The following is a 23801-nucleotide window of genomic DNA, read 5'->3' as shown; positions in this document are numbered from 1 at the left end:
TTCTCAGGGCTACTCTATTTCAAGAACTGCCAAAGCTAGGAATCCCCGAAGAAGTTATAGCAGATCATAAGCGAAGTCCTGAGGAGAGCTCCTTACTCCCACAAAGAACGATCTATGTCTGCAGCGCCACTACTTACAGATTCTTGCATGGGGTGACTGAGAGGTTTGTCGAGAGCTGCCATACTGCTGGGCATGTCTGGGGGATGTGACAGCTGTGGCCCATGCATGAAGTCATTCATAGACGTTCCACCAGGATTCCCGTGTGGAAAATCAAAGTTACCATGACCTTGGTAACTGTTGCCTAGAAGAGAAACAGATATAATATGTATGATTTTTTTTTTCTTGACACTGACCTTTCAGAGTCTCTTGTAAAAGCTGTGCAGTGCCACATCCTCCCTGCATAGCATGGGGAAACAGATGCTGAATGTGGTGGCAATGTTGCACTCCCCATTCCAAGAGGCAGCTGGAGGAATAGGGAGGAAAAAATGTCATTTGACTTTCAAATACTGGCTACTGCTAAGAGTATTAGGATTCACTGTAGCAGTTCATGTACGTTTTGCAACTCATTGAAAACTGCTGACACTTTGAACAACAACTGTTCAGTCACTGCTTAAGCAAGACAAAAAGTCAAAGGAATATTAAACTCTAAGGAATATTTGCATCCGGAAGTATCACAGTGAAACTGTGACTCACTGCCCAAGCACAAATTATATATAGCACACCTGCATTATTTTTATCTACGTTTCTATGCCCTCAGTAGGATTGTAGTATTGCTTCAGTTTCTGATGAAGCTAATTGACAGAGCGGTATCAGGAAGTTGCCACAGTATCAGTTCATAGCACAGCATCTATTTTACCTCTTCTTCTTCAGTATAAACAGGCAATTTCCATTAAGATAATGCAGAAGAGGCCTTCTTGTCTAACTGAGGTTTTTGAGGTAATTCTCCTCCTTCCCATGAAACCTAATAAAATTCACTTGACTGTCTGGAAATACATCATCAATTTTCCCCTTCTGGAAACATATCTATTCTCATTTTCAGAGTTACAAATTGCCTGCTTGTATTTTGTGTTTCAGCCTGTGGATATGCATTTTCGTAATGAAAAATTAGTGAATTTTTGAAATCTACCTAACTTTGGACAGAAATTATGTTTTCCGAAGCACCAAAATCCCACATCAATTCAGACTAAATGATCTGGATTTAACTCTGACACATTTACCATTTAGCAAAAAGCCTGGGGTCCTCTGCTGATCTTCACGACAAATATTGTATGGCCATTACCAGAACATTCTGATCGCTTCCACCTCAGCCCTGTGAGTGTCACCTTAATTCTTAAGTAAGCATGTATCAGAGCACAGGGAATTTACTCTCCATATTCTTTTCTGTTCTGATCCCTCTGTTAACACCTCCTCTTGAGGTACTGACTCTGGCGGTTTATTTGCTACAAAGAACAAAACTGAACTAAAGCCATGAAGCTGTTTCGTATAAGTGACCAAACTGGATGATACTGAACTCTGAAATAACAGAATAGCTTCACAGCTTGCACAGAGAGCCTGAGGTTTCTCAGCTGAAGTACAGCAGCTTTGAATGTTCGAGTCAAGAAGGGAGTTCAACAAACTGAAGTAGCTGCATCACTGGCTCTTCAGCACAGCTTCATAAGCAGAAGTTTAATCTCACAGGAATAGAAGTCATTAGCCATGTATGAGTATTTCTCTGAGAAGTCGGGACTTTGATCTGTCATGTAAATACTGCAGAGCCTTACTAATTCTCTTTTTGTTAATCTGCAAACTGGATAAGTCTCACAGAATGTAACTGCTCTTGCCTTGCTTCTCAGGAAAAATTAATAGCAGGGAGCTGGAATAAGGTCTTGTATTACCGAGTACTGGGTATATTTACAAATTATATACTTCAGTATACTTACTGACATAACCAAATAAACAAACATAAACCACGGTAGTAATAACACTACTACTTTTTTGTAGAGTGCTGTTAATCAGAGGACATTACCTAATTCGAAACACTAAGTTTCACCGCACATACTGATAGAGAATGAAACTACGAGGTAGTGTACCCAAGAATTTACAAGATCTACAGGGGAAGGGAGGGAAACAGTCTAGGCAGCCATTGCTAAACAAACCCTACAACCCAGTTTACTTGACTACTGTGTCCATTTCTGAGTAAAAGAGCTAAAGAGATGATGAAGAAAGATGGTCTGTTCTCATGCTCTGACTGCATTTCACTCCTACTTAAATACAGAAAAAATTGTGATTCAGTGCTCTTGGCTTTGTTATAGTAATCATTCATCTGTTTGAAAACCTGAAAAGTTTTATCATCTGTCATCAGTTTTGCAGTCATTGGAGCAAATTAACCATATTTTGCATGCAAGCGACATTTTTCTTCAGATGCCTGCAAAAAGCACATATATCACCTTGTAATCAATTTGGGGATTCTGATAGTGTGAACAGTTGGTCTTTTCTCAGAGCTGAACTGAGTCATATCATATTACATGCAAAAGGAACAGTCTCTGGTTTCATATTTACAGAATTGTCTCTAATTTAGTTATTCACAGTATACCAGTCATTTAAAAAGTATTTCCACTGCTTGGATTTAGTTCCATGTTTCGCAAACTGGCAACACTGGCTACAGGATCTCAGAAGTCATTTTCTAATGCAAAGGTGTTTGCAAAGCAGTTAGAAATTCTTTAAAAATCACCCACTTTCTGGGCAGCCTATGACATGTTAACCATCTGGCCACAGGTTAAACTTGGCTGACCAAGTGGCAGGATTAATGAGTCAGGTTCTCTGCTTTGTAACTAATGTAGCATCAGAAGACTTCCCTTGAATAATAGGGGAACAGAAGAAAAACCAACAGAAAAGACAAGGAAAGATGCATACTGTGGCAAGCCATGAATACATAAGGGAACACACAGTGTCCATTGATTCAGGGAGCACCACATGGCAACAAATTCAACAATCACCAATTGCCTTACTAGAACACATTTTCTTCTAACCAGATCAATCTTAACTGAAAAGTTTAATGCAGAATTTCAGAACAGCAGCCACATACATTTTGCTTTCCTTATGAATCTTCATGAGAAGATGCAAAGACATACCTGGATCACAAAGATGACTGAACCATGACTTCTACAGTGACAACTTGGGTGCACAAGGATGTAAAACTAACCTTGGTTACCATATTCAGTGGAGTTGTTGCCTCCTGGAGGAGGTGGGAGGGATGGGTAAGGTGATGGCCCAGGACCCAAAGCTGCAATCATCTCCATCACATTCGGCATGATCATCTGGCTTGGACTCATGGTCTTAAATCTTTTTGAGGGAATACCATCTGGATCATCTTTGATGTGAATATCTGACTTTATAGGGACTGGCCTCCAACTGCAAGTTGGATCAATGGTAACTTCTTCAAACTCTGAGCTGCAAAATAATGTGAGAATTCTATCACGTTAATTGCTCTTTTTTTCCTCCTATCATTTCTGTTGAAATTTTCATGAGGAACCGCATGGTAATAATTGTTCTGAAATGCTCTCTTGTATACAACCTCATGATCTTTCATTCCTCAAGTGTGTGCTGCAAGCAAGTTTTAGAAAAGGCAACTCTGAGAGCACATATCTGTTTTCATCCACACAATGAAAACCAAGCGCATCTGTGGTCTACTCTATGTGAATCAGAGGGACTACTTCTAAATACAAGAAAACATTTAATACTCCATTCTCACTCTTCCTTTTGCTTCACTGATGAGGCTGTCACCAAGAGAAGACCCAAAGAAGATATATTAAGTAGAAGGAAACTGACTCACTCTATCATTAGCTATACTCACTAATATTGCTGGCTCCACCAAGGAGCCATGAAACAGAACACTCAAGCTGAATCACTAAGATCTACTTTGGCATGACTGTCTCAGCATTCATTAACATATCTCCTAATTACTTAGTCTTGGATATCAGAAATAAGTAAGTTCACTTACTTTTGTATAGCATTCAGAATACCCCACATATACTGGTCAACCTCCAAGCCCTCCAGCAGAGCGGTTTTACTGGAAAGAAAAAAAAAAAACAACCATCCCTCCATATTAGAATATCTCTGCACATGTTGGAAAGAAGGATGGAAGAAGGATAGGTTAGCGATGAAATCAGCAGACTGAGATCCACCAACTTACTATCTTTAACACATAATTAATAATGACATGGGACAAACAGTTTCAGTTCTACATCTGCATCACCAGGATAACAGATTTTTACACCAAATATATGAGACAAGGATACCTGCATTTCTATGTATCCACAATGTATCCACATGTATCTTTTAAATTGTTGTTTTTATTGAATTGTATTTCAGATTTATAGTCTTTTCAAACAGCAAATCTCTCCTGTGATCATCACCTAGAACTACTATTTTTTCAACTTGCATCTTTGCTGTTTTTTTGAGCTACACTGTAGTATGTCTCCAAAACAACTACATGTTATAGCTGTTTTACTTAACACCAGCACAGATGGGGACAGAACAAAACCAAATGAGAAATGATTTAGTTATATAGGCACTAAGATCTGAATGCAGATGCTCATACATACAGGTGCTCATACTTAGAGGAACAGGATGAACATTTTGACTTGAATCTGTTAATAAATAAATTAAGAAGCAACCAGTATCTTTAATATATTCTACTCTGATTTTTAGCCAAACTTAGAAGACTGAAAAGGTTCAGGTAGTTCAGAGAAAGCACCTGCACCTTAGGATAGCTATGAATCACAGATGGTCATTGAAAAAAGCTCATCTCAAGCCTGTGGTGTTCCCAGAAGCAGATAAAATGGACACTCCCCACTTCTGTATATAGCTAACACAACAGGGATTCAACTGGAGACTTGCAGAGATGCTTGCAAGTTGCTACAGCTACAGCTGCTTGAGCTAAAGAGCACTGGCTCCTCAGCTGAGGCTGTAACAAACTTGTAATCCTGTGGACTGTAGGTTACAGACACTGAACAGGCTTGCAGACACACTGTGAGTCTTTCTGCTCGCTTAAATGTAAGGATGGGCCATCTGTGACCACTTCAAAGCATTTTGTTCTGTTTCTTCTGCAGCACACTAGCTCTCTGTCAAAACGTAAGGTTGAAGGTATGCCAAGGTATCCCTCTTTTCCTTTAGTCAGTTACTCCAAACTTTTGTATTCACAACTTCTTGGAAATATTTTACCTTCTTAAAATAGCCTTACTGTGAAGTAGAATCCTTCCTGCTTTCTGCTCTCACCTTAATTTACACTTGACACTGACCTCGGAGGATCCAACTTCATTTCCTACCTAAGTACTGGAAAATGATGCAGTCTCCAAAATTCCCATTCTCCTTGAACACAGCTATTAACTGCATACCTATGTGACTCAAAGCACAGTACCTAAGACAGTTATCTGGCATCCTTACACCATCAGGCTCAGCTGAATACTGACTTTTTTAGTATTTACATATTTGAAGTGCAGTAATTTGGGCATTACGACATGAAAAATATACAAAAGTAACTCCAGAACAGGCTACCTATCCTTTTATTATGGCATGTTGCTATCTCCTCATTGCTTATACTTCATAATCTACAGGAAGACCAATTCCCAGTTCATTAGTTTTATGTAGATATCTGTCTTATCTCTGCAAATATTTAAACTTCCTTTGAACTCTATACAATACAATGATAGCCTGATGAGAGCTGGCAGAGTATGTATTTTGTGAGAAGATATACTGTTAACTGTTTCAGAATTTCTAAAAAAAAAAATCCAGGATGTTCCCTCAATTCATGCAATATCACTACAATTCTCTTGGGACTTAAGGTAAATGTAATAATTTTTTTTTCCTAGCACTTCCATTTTGTCCCTTCCAAATACATTATCTTTCCTTCATAACCTTAAATATGATCTGAATTTGGTCAAATCATCTACACCTGCATTTCATTTAGGATGGTTGCACTTACTTGCATACTGGACACCTCCAAGTTCCTCTTTCGCAGTTCAGTTGCAAGTAAGATTCCAGATCAAAGCACTATGTATCAGAAAGAAACAAAGAAAATAACAACAAAAAAAGAGGAAATCAGGGGATAATACTGTATTAACTGAATCAGTCAGACGAAAGTACAACTGCCATAAAGAACCCTACTAGAACTAAAACCTAAACCAAGTAACTTACTTTCTCCCTCTACATTAAACATATATATTTGGTTATTTATGTTGATAGTCAAAAAAAAAAAAAAAAAAAGAAATCCCATTTCATTAAGCTCTCTCTTACAACAACCAAGCAAAAGGTAACAAACATGTGGCTGAAGGAATACTGCCAGGTCACTGGCATCTACTCACTTGTACATGCTTGCAATCATGACCCCTTGCTGGGAGCTGAATCCGCCGGAATGTGATCGGACACTTCAGAGACACTTTAATAGCAGTTTGCTCTACTCCATCTTCCCCGTTTAGTGTCGCATTACCAGAGGACGCTGCTACACTACTGAAGTTCCTCTTTACTGTTTAGGAAGAAGGTATCCATATGTGTGAGAAAATACACATGCACTTGAAATTCTAATGTAGAACCAATGGCAGACCAACACTTGAATCTTTAAAGAACACTTTAATGGACAATTCATCCATGTAAGTGTATTTTGCGTAATTTAGAATGTTGTCCTGTACAGCAAACTATCACACACACGTGTTTCAACTATATCTTCAACTACAAAAAGTGCCACACAAGCACTTAAAGCAGCCCTAAATGAATAAAGAAGGATCTTTTCATGCAAGGCTTTTGAGTCAGTGAAAAACAAATATGGGGTGAAAAACAGAGATTCTTCTGGGATGGAAGAGCTGTCATTAGGGATTAAGCTTGTGTTTTTGAACTTTGTTACCCCCACCCAAACAGCCCTCAACATTTTGGTGTACCAAGCATTTCATCTACACAGGTGGTGTTCTGGAAATTCTTGACAAGTGCAGCTTAAAGTTTTCAATAAGCAAGCAAATCTGGTGTAGAAATAGCTTATCACAATTGAACGTAGGATTCTGGAAAGTCATCACCCACACAAAACCAAAACTCACTCTTAGTGATACAATGTTCTGCTGGGAGGAGGCGTTTCTTTAGTAGACCTTGAAGCACAGAGCGAACTGATGGCCGGTGTACTAACTGCAACACGAACAAGTGTGACTGAAAGAGAATGAATTTTGTTACCACGAGAACCAAATACATATGCTACATATACTGCTGAACAGAGTTGCACTGCTCCCTTGGATGCATAGCTTCATAAGAATCTAATGCATAAATATGAAAGCTGGTGCTGCTCTGCTGAGTGCATACATCCCCTTAGGGATATTCTGAGCGCTACACAGTATTTTGTTCTTTGCTCCCAGAGTGTGCACACTCCTATATAACGGCTTAAAAAAAAAAAAAGAGAAAGATGTTCTGCATTTTCTTTTTAATATTCAGAATACAGTGGGCTGATGTATTTCATCGCTGACATCAGGGCTTATTCTTAAACCTGATTCTGGATTCTTTGACACAGTCTACCCTACCTGCCCTCAGATTCTGTCACAGGTTGCACAACTTGCTACTGATGTATTGGAACTCACTGAATCTTCTTCCCCAACAGAGTCCTAAGAGCTTGTTGTGGATTCACAGGATGCTGCCCCTGCTCTTAGCCAATAGATAAATGGTACTATGTGGGGAAACATCAATGTGGAGTAAAGCAAAATGGGTGAAAGGCTTCTTGTCAAAGTGCCTCACTCTGTGACCTTGGGAGAGGTAGAAGCTTGCTTTCTTGTCAGTGACAACAGAACGGATAAAAGCTCAGACTGTAATGTGTGCAACAATCCGCATTAAAAATATAGGACTTGCCCCCAAGAGCAACTACACCATAGAAAAGGAGAAAGGGGAAGGCTGCACGATCTAGACTGAACCATGGGATACAAGTTTTTAATCTTAATGACTTTATGCAAAATCATCACCACCACCAATGATGATGGGGTTGATATTATAATGTCACACCAATCACAGTTTAATACCGTAAGTAAATGAAATTAGTACTGGACAACAGTCCACACTACAATAGTCTACTTCCGTATTAAAATCCTTCAGCCACTTTGTTACGCACTAAATAGCTAGAAGATCAAATTCCCATTCTCCCCTAGCCCCCAAGTCCTTTCAAATACATCAGAAGGACAGCACTATATTCTGCAATAATTCTGCAGCAAAAATTTCAGTATTAGTACTCTGCCTGTGTCAACACCATTAAACAAGCACCTTACCAGAAAAATCCATGGGAAAAAAAATGAGAGGAAGGCTTTTTAAGCTAAGGCAACATTTGCAAACTGCACTAAAAAGCAAAGTCAGCATCATCAGCTGCAGCCGCAAGCTCAATGTACTTACACAACAACATGCTGTGACTGTAATTTGAATCGTGTTTCTTCCTGGCTGGCAGACATGCTTTAGGTGCAGAGGTTTATGAGATGTCTTGTTGTCACCACGTTCGATGGTAAGTGGGGTTGCATTAACGCTGACCTGGACTGAAGCTGGCCAGTTTGTGTTCATTTGTCTGTCTTCATGGTGATAGCACTTGAACTGTAATTCCAAGTCAGACCTGCACAACAACCAATAAATCTTTCTTTTAACTTTTCTTTCACATTGCAGAAGGAGGTCTTTTCGATGCTAGGAACATTTTTTCATGATGAGTCAGACTATTTTTCTCAAATTATTGCCAATAAAGGATATAACACACTTTCTTCATAAAAGCCCTTAAGAGAAGCAGGTCATGATGAATTAATGATGCAAGCATACTACAAGGTTTCTAATATTGTACACTTAAAAGGACTTTCCAAGTGAACATCTCAAACCATGTTGCAAAAACAGACTGTGGAACGATCCTGCTGAAAGAAAAACATCAACGTCGGACAGGTCATTCCTGCGTGTTAGAGTTAAGAACAACAAAGTGATGCGCTGCAGTAGGATGTGCAGGACGATTGTGGATCCTTTGCTATTTGAGAGTATTTAAAAGACATTTTGCATAAATGCTTGTCAGACATACTAGAGATATAGGTAATCCTACCTTGGAAGACGTAAATCAACTAAGATAAAATGACCCCTGCTTCTCACTGCCTGTGTTTCTGTGATTCCAAATTAACACAGCTACGGATTAAATCCACCCAATTTAGAGCTTCTTTCAGAGCATGACTCCCTCCCACCTCTCTAATAATAAATTCCACACACTATTCAGCTCCTCAAAATTAGTTTTCTAACACCTCCAAAAAAGGGAGAGGCTGAGATAAAGCTAATCAAAATTAAGTGCGTAGAGACTATGACTTCACAGTTTCACACACGAATGTTAACGCTGTGTTAGAAATGAGTAATTTGAAGAAGATATTTAAAAGAACACGAAGAACTGAACTGAAATGCTGGGATTCTGCTGTTCATGACAGCTGAAATGTTCTGCCCAATGTTTATCTTTTATGCTTGAAAACTTAGGTGCTCGTTTCTTCATCTTGCCTGGAGGAAGACATCTTTGTAAGACCCATGAGGAAAAGATCATTCAGGAGATCATCACTTTAACTTCAGTTTTCCTTTTCCAGAAATAGAGATTTCATTTCTGATTTAACATAGTCTTTTCTAGATTTCAAAACATCAAGACTTAGTACTGGATAAAAGCATGTTTTTTAACAAAGGAAAGTATAGAATACAAATTACCTGACCTTTCAAAATAATCCATCTATATCAAGTGTTTCCATTTTTCCCTCCAATATTTCATTACCAAGTTTTGAAAGCTCTCTCTGCACGATCTACTAGAGATTCTCACCTAAACAGAATATGCAGCAATCAACCAAATCCAGAGGAAAACAGATGTAGCACCTATAATTTAAAAACCAATCTGAATTTGTCCATTCCTGAGAGCTCTGGCCAGGTCTTCTGAAAGTCTCAGAGTGGGGACAGAGACCAGGAGACCCTCCCGTTCCTAGCACGCAGCCCCACAGTGGGACGTTGTTAATAACTGAGCAGTGCTAAGACTGAGCCAGCTTCAAGGCAACATTTTTCTTGCCTTAAATCTTCTGCTTCTCATAACCATGAAGAGTTCCCAATGGGGAGAAAAATAGTTGCACTGCTATTAATTATGGGTGTACACGTGAGAGGTTTTACCGAGTATTTTAACTGGCAGAAAAATATTCAGACCTGGCTCGATTCCATCATTCTCTATAAAAACAAAATCCATCCACACATGTGACTAATTCATTTTTTTGGAATCCATCCAGCCCTGAGGTAAATTTGAAATGACTTCATTACAGGACCATCCATTCTCCCCACTATTAACAAGCCTTTCAAAACAGCAGACCTGTGCATGGTTTACCTATGAGTCTTCATTAAAATAAGTTTAAATAAAGGCTATGTGTTTGGTGAGCTAGGGAAGAAAGAAAGAACAGATATTAAGAAACAGCCTCATGCCTCAGTGCAGCACTATAATTCTACTGAATGAGCCAGCACAATCCCCAATAGTGATTACTTATTAATAAGAACTGGCAAGTAACTGCCAAAACTCCCTCTGCTTCTAGTACTCCATGATAATGAAATGCAAGTAAGCAATAACTGACCTCAAAGTTAGGTGTTAATTATTGGATGTGGCCTGTCTGAAATCTCTCTCATTTCTAACCCCCAGGCTACATCAGGTTAGGAGAGCATTGTGGCAGCAAATGACTCCTGTATCCAGCATCCAGCCTCAGCTTTAGAGCCAGAGTCTGTCCCAGGGGCAGGGAACCCAGCTCACCTCTCTGCCACCCCTGCCCACCATGTGCTCTCCACACCATAAAAATAGAAGTCTCAAATGGATACCAGTGAATAGGAAAAACATCCTCAGATGGAAAAAAGCTGAAGCTACCAGTTATCATTCCCATTAAGGCCAGGGGGGTATTTGATCCAGGCTCAGGAAAAAACTGAAAGTGAGGCAGGAATAATGGAAAATGTGCTGAAGATGCAGTGTTTTACCACCTCAGCAGCTACACCTGTAAAACAATCTCTGTACAAGATAATGAGAAACTAACCAAGCTCCACAATGCACTGAAACAGGTTCAAATAATTTCGTAAGAAAACAGGATAACACTGAAAGGCTTTCTGAGAAAAAGAGAATGAGACAGTTATTCAGAAGTATTTGAAAACATGCAAAAAAAAAAAAAGGCTCTGATTGTAAGTTGATCTAAAGTTATTCCATAAGTATGATGGAAGCAGAACATATCCTGGAATCACTTATGCAAATCTAAATTAAATATAGTGAAGTAACACCTAGGAAAACTATTCCTCTGTTCTGGAAAGTAGTACTTGCTGTAACTGAAAAACAGAAGACTTTGCACATGAAAAGCTATGCCCCAAATATTTCTGACCCATCCTCCCTTGTGGAGTCATAAGAAAGGGAGAATGTATGAAGTTAGACTTACTTAAGAACTTGTCTTTCTAACTGATTTTACCAAACCTCTAAATCAGATCCTTCTTTAGTGTGTTATTTTTCATTATCAGACACTCAACCATGTAATTTCGGCAGAAACTAATAGTCCTGCATAGTTACTCCTGCAACCAACGTTTCACAGGCCACAAGGCACCTAAGGACTTCAGAGTCTCCTCCATCAAAGTTTGTACTGGTGTTGGTCACGGACATCCTACACTCGTTCTAACCAGAGCAGAAATGATGAAATGCTTACAATGACTTTCCAGACACTGTGTGCTATCCATGTACTATCAGTAAGGGGATACAACATGCATTAGGAAACATTTTAGTAGTACATGTTGCCTCTGTAAAGCAACAGGTGAGTTTATCTGCGAGTTTTTACAAAGAATTTTTCCCAGCTAGACCATGATTTTTCAAATGAAATTAATGGTAATTTCATCTGGCCTGAATTAAGTCCATCTGGCCTGCCATTTCTCCATCGCTGGTGCTAGACTTCCTCACAAGACTGAGCTTACCTCCACATCAGCGTTTGATGAACAGTTGGCCGTAAGTGAAAGACATGGTTACTGACTGCCAGGTTGTGTTCCAGCCGGAAGGGCTCCAACACAACACCATCTCTCACGGGAAATGTCAGACGGAGCTCATCATTGTGGTTGGCTGGGATCGAAGAGGGAGAGAAAGCGTGAACTTTCCCTTTAGCATCTGCAGTGCAATAATAATGTGTATATTTATACAGAATAGTAACAAATGGCACAGTGATCTGCTACTGGGTTTAACTTAGCAGGTTTATAGACACACAAAAGAAAATCACAAGTAGCTACAAGATCTAATTGATACAAGTGAAAGGCTCGAGTTGATAAGCATGACAAACCCAAGTCTTATGTTCTCCCACACTTAACATTAGGACCCTACCATTCCGGACCACAAACATAAACCAGACGTGGCAAGAACTTGTGTTTTTTATTACTGGATAGGATCAATGTCCAGCCTTAGTCTGTTAGTGGAAGACTGACAACAAATCTCTTGATTATGGCCAACTGTAATAACACTTAGTTATTTCTTCTGTTTTGAGCTGGGAACAACATTACTCAATTAGTTTCAGCTGAACCTTTCCAAAGACACAAGATACTGGCACACAATTACTATCTGACCTTGTATCACAAAGTTTTGTGGTAACTTAGAGCTAAACTGTGCAGACCAAATGTCTTTAAATGCTATCTATGGTCTTGCCCAAACAATACTGCAGGCCAACTTCTTCAACTTAATTTTTCAGTTATCCTCAAGTCCAAACACTGTCTGCAAAGTGCTAATTCAGCAGAATTCCTTTTATAAGAAACAAAGATTCTCCAGTTCCCTAGAATATGCTATCTCCTACTGTTCATCAGTCACTTCAAAACATCAAACATCTTGTGCTAGTATACAGCCAGAGAGATCTTGTTATTCCTTCCCTGTTCCCAGCCAAATGAAGCTGTGAGGTTGAATGGCTTAGAAAGGAACATATATCAATTTTTGGCATACTACTGAATATTCTTAAGAAGCCTGTATGGATCACAACAGAGACACCACCATAAATATTCACAACGTATGCCATTCTGCTGTAACGTTCAATGAATGACTTTGCCCTTGAACAAAATACACCACAATAAAAGTTCATACAATCAACAGGTCTACCAAGCACACACAACACAATTAAAAATTAAGTCTTTTATCCTCAGGAAGTGTATCAAAGGAAAACTTCAGGAGTAACATCCTTACAAGTTTAACTTTAAAGAACTTTTCAGATACTCTATATTAGCAGCGGACAGCAATCTTTCCTTTTCCTGTCCACCCACTCTAGTGACCCTGCACTGTGCAGCTGGGCCATGCCACCTATTAAAACTTAGCAATCTGGGCTGCTTCCAGGGTAGCAACCAGACCTGGTTTCCAAACTGAAAATGTATATGGCAGAGAATGGAGTGACAATAAGGGACTGCGGGAACGTTCTGCTTGCTACTCACTTGGAGGTGGTGGTAAAGCATTGATATTTGGCTTAATGTCAGGTGGGAATGGTGGTTTGACATCCTGGTTAGGTGACAGATATGGAGGAATATTGCTCCCTGGAGTCATAGGTGGCGTGGGGTTTCCTGGAACAGGTGAATGAGGGTAATTTGCCACAGGTACAGGCCTTGATGGCTAGAAAATAAATAACATCACATTGTTATAGCAGTCTGAAACAAGAATAATAAGCTTTGTGAACTGCACTGCTATCAAACACCAAGGACTACAAACAAGGTAGGGAGGCCCCTCTGTCTCCGGAAGGATGAGAAACCACAGGACGTCCAATGAGGCCTTCAGGGAAGAAGCAGACTAGAAGAGTAAAGCAGGAACTGAAACCAGCAGACCAGCCAGTTTAGTTCTGGCAATGACTAGATATAAGCAAGGCTGCTAAGAGGCTTAACACGTTCTGCTGAATGCTCTTTCCAAAACCAACTGCTTCAGCCTCTCCACACCACTCCAGCCCATCCAGCCCTTTACATCTACTTGGCTTTCTCCCAAAACAGCCCCACTGCACAAAAGCCTACATGAAAAACAAAACGCAAGGACACACTATTAGACTGTCTGTGACCCTTTAACTTCTATCTGTCCTTTTTTTCCCCACCCCTGTCCAACTCATCTATTCAGAATGAAAGCTCTGGAGCTCAGGGGACATCTTTTGTTCTGTGTACCTACAATTGACTCTGTTCTCAGTTTGCTGCTAAGTAAGACAAGCTAAAAGAAAACAGATGGTTAATTATAAATCATAGTTTTAATATTAAAACACCATTGGTTTTGTTTCTTGTAATTAAGGGGAAGGCTAGAGGTAACAGAATAAACCAGTAACAATCATGCAAAGGATGATGACATTAAACAACACTGCAACTGCTTGGCACCCCCTTTTAATAGTCTGTGTACCATAAGCACGCACACACACACCAAAGTGTCATAAGATGAAAATCTTTACAGGCAGCCAAAATATCAGGACCTCAGATCTGATGCTACATCTAAATGCTGTGCTGCTAGCTTAAGGTACTCTGAAGTGCCCCAGAAGAGAGCTGCATTTTGAAAGGCAATTCTTAGGCATTTACATTTCCAATCTATTTTTCTCTGTGTTTTTCTTTAACACACTTTAACTGTCTCCACATCATTATGGTCCAAAGATTCAGCTCCTGTCTATGGCAAGCTGAAATTTCTCCTAGCCAGGATAATCTCCCTTCTTGACAAGGTCTCTTATTACCTAACTGCTTCCAGAACAGTCTATATTTGAATACAAAATAGGTGTGCATTGAAAAGACCATAAATCCCCTGTTAGAACTATTCCATAAACAAAAATCTTCGAACACATGTATTTAAAAAATCTGTCACTTCAAAACTTCAAAGGAATCTGCTGCTGCTATTTTAACATGAGTGACTGCATTGGAACTACTGTTGTTGAGGATCCTTACCGTATTCTTCCTGACAGTGTACTGCAAAAACTACCATCATGCAACGAACTTTCCTGACGGTGTTGCAGTGGACAGCTTGGTAGCATGTAGGACAGATGCTCTATAGTAAAGGTGTTTTTTTGGGGGGGCTCTTTTTTCAATGGTGTGTTTTCTGTGTGAAGCACACCAGAACAACTCCAATTCAAGACCATCGTGCAACTTTCAACCTTCAAAATCAGAAGGTAGTCCAGAGACTTTAACAGATAAAGTTTTAGGAGCAGGTCAGACCATCCACGGTCCACCCAGTTTTTACATATTCACTGGAGTACCTGTGTGCAAAAGACCCCTTTTGTGTGCACTTCAAAGACATCGAATCTCAGAAGGCCCTAAGTACAGACTCAATTTGGATAATCAGAAGTGCTCAGGATAATTCCGTAAAAAAAGGTTTTATACAACATTTGAACAATTCTACTTCTTCAAACAAGCAGCACAGAGAAAAAAAATGGAGAAAACAGAAGGGAGAAGTGGGAGAAAAAGTCACGCAAACTTCAGTTCAAAGATGAATTCTACAGCTGGAACAGCTTTTAATTTGGGGCTGGTTTGATCCAACAGTGACCGCTGTAGGTCTGAAATTGGGCATTTGCAATGTGGAACTTGTTTATTACAAACTTCCAAAGTTGTATTCTTATAGTATGCCATGAATAGGTGAAAATATTACAGCTGTATCCCATTATGCACTTATTTTTACATGATGTATTTAAAGTGGAACCAAAAGCCTTTAATGAGCTGCAGTAACATTCAGTTTTCTTTATGAACCGCTCTGAATTTGCAATTTAACTTGGCTAATTAACTCGATCCTGTGATATCCCGAACATGAGTATAAGCACTGTGCTTTTTTTCTACCTTTCATTTAGTTATGTAAAAGCAGTAGCCAAGAAGTCAGGAGTATGACTTCATTCATAAACGTGTACCAGAATGCAAATGATAATCTAAGAATTCTTACCTTGTAATACTGCCCCATGTTGACTGTTGGAGGTGGGTACTGCCCTGTGTTTTGCTGGCTTGGCATCCTCTGTCCAGGATAGTTGGGAGACGTAAGGGGTCTTGGAGGGTTGGGAGTGGGATACTGACCAGGCTGGTTTGGAAACTGGCTATTTGGTCCATACTGCTGGTTTCCATAATTCGGCTGTTTCACAACAAAGATGAAAGAAAACGATCTGTTTCATGCAAGCAATTGTCTTGATTATTTGTATATAAACAGTAGTGGAATCAAAACCAAATCAAACCTCCAGGTGAATACTCCTCCGCTCAGTGTCACTCATGCTTAAGCCAGGGCCCTGATGGTCATAGGTGAATACTCACTCAAAAGGGTGAAAGTCCCACGAACTAAAGTGGGATAAGATTAGCCATATACATTTTTCCCTGCACATTAACACAGACACAAACACACACACACCCTTACAGTGTTGCCAAGTCTCTGCAACCTTCTGTCTAAGCTACTTCTATGGCTCAAAGGGCATTGTGTGTGGAAAAAAAAAAAAAAAAAACAGAATTGTAAACAAATGCAATGTTCACAATATCTCTGTGTTTTTGTGAGCACTACCAGCACCATTCTTGTGTCACCTTTTCCAGATGGAGAATGGAAGCACAGAGAAAAAGTAACATAAAAAGATGATAATCCTGGAACAGGCAAAGAGTAGATCTGCAGTCGGTCCATGTCTTACTGCTCAACACAGCTGCTATCCTTGCCCTGAGTTGCAGTCCTTAGCTGTACCCGAGACTAAACACAAGTAAACTAGTTGTGAACACCTTGCTAGCTCTAGCTAGTATTGTCCTGCACTTCTGGAATCAAAACTGGAACTTTAAAGGTAGCGAAGTGTCAATTTGAAAATTAACTGATTAATAAGGAGTCTCCATTAACAAAGTTTTCAAATACCCATATGCAAATAGCATCTACAGAATTTGCACACTGCCAGACAAGCAGGCATGTCACACTTAGGGCCCTGTTCAGTTTTCCCACTTCTTGGGAAAATGACTGTATTCACTTATGATGACAAACCTGCTTCTGAAGCAGGAAAACAGCATTTATGTCTTCCTGAAAACACAAAATCTAAAGATAAAAATTATCTGTACAAGCCACATTGTGTTTTTGTTTTTTTAATTGTAGAGTAAGTGGCTATATTTGCTGAGTCAAATACCTTCCCAGAGAAACAATTCCTCTAAAAGCATATCCTTTTTTTCAGATTTTTTTTAAAACAATTTCTTGAATATTTAAATGTAGCTCAAGAAGAAATGTTTGTTATATTTTGTGCATGGTACTCTTCACTGTACGTTTTCTATAAACTCTTAGTACTGTTATTATAGTCAGAGTAATATAATAATATTCAAAGCTCTACAACTGAGTTATAGCTATTGCCTCAGTTTAATACATAATTTCACCAGGAAATTACCTCTGAAGCTAGTAACTGGTGGCTAGATTTGTAAAGACATTTAGGTGTATATAGATGCTGAGAGGCAATTGATGGAATTCTCAGATGCATCTACTTCCTAATTCACACCAATTTAAATAGTAAAATGAATTTCTGCATTTTAAAATCCAAAAGCTAATCTGTCTGTATTTTTAATTTCCTTCATTTCTTTAAAATTTTGACCCTAATTGTCTTGCCCAAAGTCACAATACAAGTCAATGGCCAGGTAATTTTGTACACAAAGCCACTCAGATAACTCACATAACAGCACGGAAACTTAGACAGAAATACCACACTCCAAATAAACTTATCTAATATAAGTGCTGACACAGAGGGACTTGAGCTCAGCAAGATTTATATTCATCCCAGCGCCCATGAAAATCAAGCCTCAAGAAGTTTGAAAGGCAAATGTTCTTCAAAATAAATGTTATTATTATGGGTGTTCATACAACATATTCCCTGTATTTCCTTAGAACAATAAAACTATCCAAGAAAATGCAAATCACATATGTATTGGGCTCAAGTAAGTATTTCACCTTCAACATCTCTTTTAAATTGTCAAGTTAAATAAATTCCCCCCTGTGAAGGAAGTCTGCTTAGGGTCTATGAATTCACCATCTAGCTCGAGAACAAAAAAGTGACATTTTGAGGGCTCCGCTGGTTTGGGGTCTTTCATGGTTTTAATGACTGTCATCTTGACTAACATAGCAAGGACCAACCTGAATACTGTAGAAGCTAAAAAGCAAGAGCTGTTGCCACTTGTACTTTAAAAGAAGCATTCCTACCAAATTTGGAACAGATACATAGCTATTGCAGAGGGAGGTACACTACGCATTGCTCAGCATGTAGCAGCTTTCAGCCAAAACAATACTTGACACAAAATAAAATAAGTTAGAGAATTTCGTACCTCTCCTGGGTACGGCCTCTTTATGCCCTGTATAGGCAAAGACTGGGGGCGTGGGCCTGGGTAGGCTTGCTGAGGCATCCTCTGCCCATGGGTGCTGAAGGGACTCATTCCAGGAGGCCTCGGCTGGTTCATGCCCATGGGCGGCCCGCTCATGCTGGAAGGCGTCATTCCTGCACCCATGCTTGCTGGGTTCATGTTGCCCGGCATCGAAGCAGGGCCACGAGGACCAGGCTGGTTCATAAACTGGTTGTTGTAAGCCTGAGTTGGACCCATCTGGAAAGAGGAACAAACCTTCAACGGAAGAAGAAGAAAAAAAAAAAAGAATAAAATGCGACATGCATTTAAAATGGGAGGAGGGAGCTGAACATGCTTTTGGGGGGAGGGAAGAAAGGGATGTGTTATGTCGCATTTTCCTTCAATGTTCTCCAACTTTTGATGGGTGGTGATGTTATTTATAATAAAAATTCAGTTGGAATTGTGGAAGGCATAAGAGACACTGACAGACTTAGATCTACAATGAGCAATTAAATAGTTTAAATTTGCTAGTCTATTACCATTAGACAACAGGCTAGGAAGTTGGCTGCATACACAGAGCACCATGCTACAATTTCTAAGGCGCTATCCTTTGTTATTTCATGTGGCATATCGGCCTGTATACTTCAAAGCTCTGGGAGGTTTGCAAAAGAGAAAACCTGCAGCAACTGAATCCTTGTTTATTTGAAGAAAAAATTATTACAGCAAATCATGACATGCTGGAGGCTGTGGATCACCAGAAATGCATGTCTCACAGCTGTTCTCACGGACAGCTTTATTAAAAAGCAAATTTCTTTTCTATTGTTTCCTCATTTGAAGGGAAAAAAAAAAACTGTTGACTGCAGTTGGCAAAATAAGCAATTACCCAAGTAGTACAAAACCTATTCCCAGACTCTGAAACATTTCACTAGGTACTCTTGCTTAGAGGTTCACAGGGCTGGCAAAGGCAGCAATAATACATCATATCAGATGAAGCCATAACTTTGGGTAAACTTTGTGTTTTTTAAGGGACAATCTACAAACCACATAATTTATTGGAGGGGAAAAAATGGGGTACTTTGACTCATAACAACATACACACATTCCAGCAGTTTCTCATAAGCATTTATAACCATGCTCATGCAAAAATATAGGGTTGGTACCCTAATAAACAAGGGAACGCAGCCCAATCCCCTGTAATTGTCCAAATCAGGCAGGTACAAAGACATAAGGGTTACGCTCTTACCGGTCCATACTGGTTCATATCCTTATTCTGTGTTTCCTGAAGGGCTGCCACAGTGGCTGTAGCTGTAGCTGTTGCTGTAGCAGCTGCAGCTGCAACTGCAGCAGCGGCGGCGGCAGCGGCTGGCTGGGTGAAATCAGCCGGCGGCCTTGTGTGTGGCGGGATCCCCATGCCCGCGGGGGTATTTGGGCCTCCAGGGTAACTGACCGGGAAGAAAGGAAAGAAAGAAAGAAACAGAGAATTAAGACGTGCTTAGTAGGTTTTGTTTTGAACTTCGATGTGATCCTCATCCGGAACTGTTCCAAAACCACGTATCAATTTCCAGTGAAAGCCAGCAGGAGGGGGAATTCAATGTGTAAATGAGACACAAATGCTGCTCACATGCCACAGTGTTAGGGCTGCCACCAGGACTGCAAGGTACCACCTCCAGTTGTTTCATCAGCACTGAACTGCTTTGCAGCTCTGAAACTCCCTGAGAAGTTGAACTGAAGTCCAGAAAGTTAACGCAAGACCCATTTCCCAATAATTTAGGGGCAGACTGCACAGCAACATGAACAGACTGCTGCCTCCACACCAGTGCATTCATCTGCCCCAATGGTGAATTATACCAAGTTTTCCCAATGTAAAAACACTTCTCCCTCAACCTCAGCAAAATAGCCAGGGGAGAACCACCACAATCAACTCTTCCGGATCCTACACGTTGAATTTTGTAGCTCCTACCCAGCTCTTCTACTGATTGTACGATAAATGAAGCTAAACCCCGTCTTTCCCACTCCAAGACCTCAACTATCTTTATAAATGCAGGTCACTATTACTGTGCCCATTTTAGAGACATTAATACACAGGTACAGAAACTTTATGGCTTGTTCAAGGTTACTCGGTAGATCGGTGGCGGAGATGAAAGGAGAGATAAAAGTCCCCCGAGTTCTAGGCTTATATTCTTCACACTAGACTGACTATGTTAACAACCTTATCAGCAGGCTTTGCAGAGGGGCCATAAATAGTGGTTTCAGTTAAGTGGACTTACCACCCTTGTTTACAAAGGACAGACACAGAAAGTCAACATGTAACAAAGCCCAGGGTATTAGTTTTGGCCTATTGTGCAAATGCAGCATTTACTTCTCCAGAATAAATACACAGTTAGATCATCTCTTGTAACAAAAATCTCCACCCCCGATTTTTTTCAGATTACAAGTCTTTAGGCAGAAATACCCCATCCATAGGAATCTACTGTTGCCTACTACTCAAGTTTATTCCTGCATACAAATCTTTAAATTATACCATCAATAACCTTTCACATCATGGCCTTATTAAATGTTAATCATTCCTAAGTCTGTGGTCTATTTAACAATCTCTCTTAATTAAAACTTTATTTTGGGGTTTATTAGAGCTAATTGATTGACCTAAGCCATTTCCATTTACTGTGATGAATTTTGTTGCAGTTTGGGTATCTGATTTCTGAAGCTGTATAAGCAGTATGCGCTTCAGTTAAACAGCATAAAATAGCTACTGAGACGTTATGTAATTAAAACGAGTGCGTGACACTTCCGTCACGTCACTAAAACAAGCTTCATCAACTGTTTACATCCCTTTTTCACCTCACACGTGTGAATCTTACCTCCCACCAAAGCCTCCACTTCCAGCGTAGTTGGGTCGCCCATACATGCCCTGCTGTATATACGGCTGAGTGGAGCCTGCCTTGGCTGAAAATTGTTGCTGCTGTCCAGCAAACTGAGGCGAGTTGATTCCAGGGTTGCTGGTAGTCATCCCAGAAGCCATGGGGTTTCCTGCTGGGTTCATAGGGTTGTTAGCATTTGCCATTGGATTTCCCAGCACCTGTGAGTAGAAACATGAGAGTAAGGGGCTGTACTTTGAACTACATCAAGCAAATTGCGTTGATTTGCTGGAATCAATAAATTACAATATAACCATCCTGTACTCTGAACTCTAATGAGTATTCACCTTGTTGAAGTCTAGGTGCACTGGTTTCTGCTGCTCTCTCCTTTTGCCGTTTCCAAACTAACATGAGAATTGAACTCTAATTTTGCTTCACGGGAGGTAGCCTAGTTAACAAACACACTTAGTAAAATAGTTTTGATATAGACCTGCTACAGCCATGCTCTTTAGGTGACATTCATCCAATTAAGAGAAAGTATATGCTTTTTTTTCCGATGTAGGGCCTCAAAATGACTTGCAAATATACAGTCCCACAGGCATACTGTAAAGGACATTACAGATGCCAGAACAGTGAGAGAATGTGTTTCCATGGCTTAACCTGTTTTCTGCAGAAGTCCATCAGTTGGTTTTATAACTTCTTAAGAGAAGAATCCCTTGCTCTGTTTTTCAAAGTACTCGGCTTGCTTGTTTGAATAACTTTTTTCAATTGAACCAAAAATGCTATGATTTTCTTTGAGATATGAGCATGATGGTTCATAGTTACCTGCATGGAAATCTTCCTGCTATTTGGGAATAAATCTAGCAGTCACGACTTTTGCATAAGACCAAGCCGCATGGCAGTATTGAGTTTGTTGGCTCTTGGAATTTGAAGCCAAATCTCTGAGTCTGGCTCCCTCCTCTTCCTTGGGGAGCATGAAGACTTAAGGGAAACCCTGTCATTCATCTCAGTCTGCTCTGAACAGCTTATAACCAAGCCTCATGTTTCACAGGTTCACCCTTTTCTTGCAGTGATTCTGAAGAAGCGTTTTCTTCTTGTACAAAAGCACTTTTTTTCTTTTATTGCAAATTCTTCTGAAGTATCACAAAGAATTTAAATAATGTAACAGTGTTCTTATGATAGAACAAAACACCAAGTCTTTTTTTTTTTTCCAAGTGTGAAATATTCCCACAAGGAACTGTATTTCCATTTTCTGGCCAATACTATCATAGTCCTACATGCTTATATTTACTCAACTATTTCTCACCCAGGTGGGATACCTTTTCTTTTAAGGTTTAAAAATAAATCAACAATAATAGATGATGTCATAGATCTGGTAACTGTTACCTATCTTTATTTTTTGAAGGAAGACTGTGCCACAAACAGTGTTTATGTAACTGCCACGTGACTATCTGTATGACTTGGCTCCTAAATGATTTCGTTTTTTAATGACACAATACACATTTTTTAATGACTCAATACACATCAATTTTAATGACTCAATACACAACAATTTTGTATTTTGTATTTGTATTTTGTAACAATACTTTTCTAACCAAAATTTCGAATCTGACAAACAGAAAAATTTGGTATGATGTTTGATTTGGAAAACATGGGAAAGACGGGTTAGATTCATACACCATCCGCACTCAAACACAGCAAAGTGTTTAAGCACTTCATCTATGGTGTCAAAAAGGACTACACTGTCTGAGAGGAACATTTGTACCACATTCCTTGGAGAACGCACTATCAGAGATAATTGGTGTCCTTTTCATTAAAGCTGCTTCTTTTTGTATGAAATAATTTGATACACATTGGAGAAGAAAAAGAGAGGTAAAAGCGTGGAGAGAACTAAATGCAAATCCAATAAATATGTTTTTCACCTGGAAGCCAGGAGATCATGCTTTTGCTCTAATGCATATCGAAATATTTGTTGCAAAGTAAGGCAGTATCAACAGAGAGGCTGAAGAGAGAGCACAGCCTACAGCTGGTAGTTAGCACCTCAGCATGGAGGTAGAGTTGGCACCAGATCTGAGCAGCCCACTAGTACGACATAAGGCCAGATAAAAATGACAAAAACTACCATTTTGTGAATCTAGCTGAAAATACAATTTTTAATTAAAAAACCTCTTCAATCTGAAATTCCCAGGAGGTTTGGGATCACAACAAAACCATGCTTTTACTGTTAAAACCATACAGTGCAAAATATGTGCTATACCCTAGCCTGACATTTGCATGCAGCTAAACGAGTTGCTGACTCAAACACGTCCTTTCTGATGATACCAAAGAGAACATAACTGGGAAAAAATGCACATTTACAACAAAGAGAACACAGACACTTTTATCGATCCTATGAGAATTTTCCCCAAAGCTTTTCATTTTGCAAACATTAATCAAAACACGTATCTAGGGGGGAGGAAACATAAAAATGAAGCTTACCTGGCTTTGAGAGGTATTAGTCACACCCCATACCGTGGTGACCACTGATAAGGAACCTGGAGGCTGGTTGGTATTTTGCTGCCAGGGAACAGAATCGTAAGGGAAAGACCCATCACTGTGAAAAAAAATGTTTAGGAAAATGAGATTTTGGAAGGTTAAATGGTAGCAAATTGCTGGTGGGGACAAAGGGATTAACAC

At 39.7% G+C, this 23801-nt stretch overlaps 1 protein-coding gene across 26 annotated transcripts in view; it reads right to left on the bottom strand.

Annotated features, from left to right (window-relative positions):
• Nucleotides 1–23801, bottom strand: part of ZMIZ1 (zinc finger MIZ-type containing 1) — a 353245-nt gene that overhangs the window by 14429 nt on the left and 315015 nt on the right. For 21 of the 26 annotated variants that reach the window (XR_014586502.1, XM_083843109.1, XM_083843093.1 and 18 more), the window contains 14 exons: nt 23604–23718; nt 21129–21346; nt 19514–19712; nt 18256–18546; nt 15884–16066; nt 13438–13612; nt 11956–12142; nt 8389–8599; nt 7065–7170; nt 6342–6502; nt 5963–6030; nt 3980–4048; nt 3182–3429; nt 138–301 (listed from right to left, as the gene is read on the bottom strand). Coding sequence is in view for 25 of the 26 variants with exons in the window: in XM_083843109.1 (XP_083699235.1) it covers nt 138–301; nt 3182–3429; nt 3980–4048; nt 5963–6030; nt 6342–6502; nt 7065–7170; nt 8389–8599; nt 11956–12142; nt 13438–13612; nt 15884–16066; nt 18256–18546; nt 19514–19712; nt 21129–21346; nt 23604–23718 (2395 nt within the window). In the remaining variant the exon portion in view is untranslated. The remainder of the gene's footprint in view (nt 1–137; nt 302–3181; nt 3430–3979; nt 4049–5962; nt 6031–6341; nt 6503–7064; nt 7171–8388; nt 8600–11955; nt 12143–13437; nt 13613–15883; nt 16067–18255; nt 18547–19513; nt 19713–21128; nt 21347–23603; nt 23719–23801) is intronic. The other 5 variants (XM_083843101.1, XM_083843106.1, XM_083843099.1 and 2 more) reach the window with 3 other exon arrangements.

This window comes from Anser anser, assembly GCF_964211835.1.
Source record: "Anser anser genome assembly, chromosome: 7".
Lineage (NCBI taxonomy): Eukaryota > Metazoa > Chordata > Aves > Anseriformes > Anatidae > Anser > Anser anser.
Note: the sequence above shows the minus strand (reverse complement) of the source record. Positions and strands in the feature narration are given on the sequence as shown.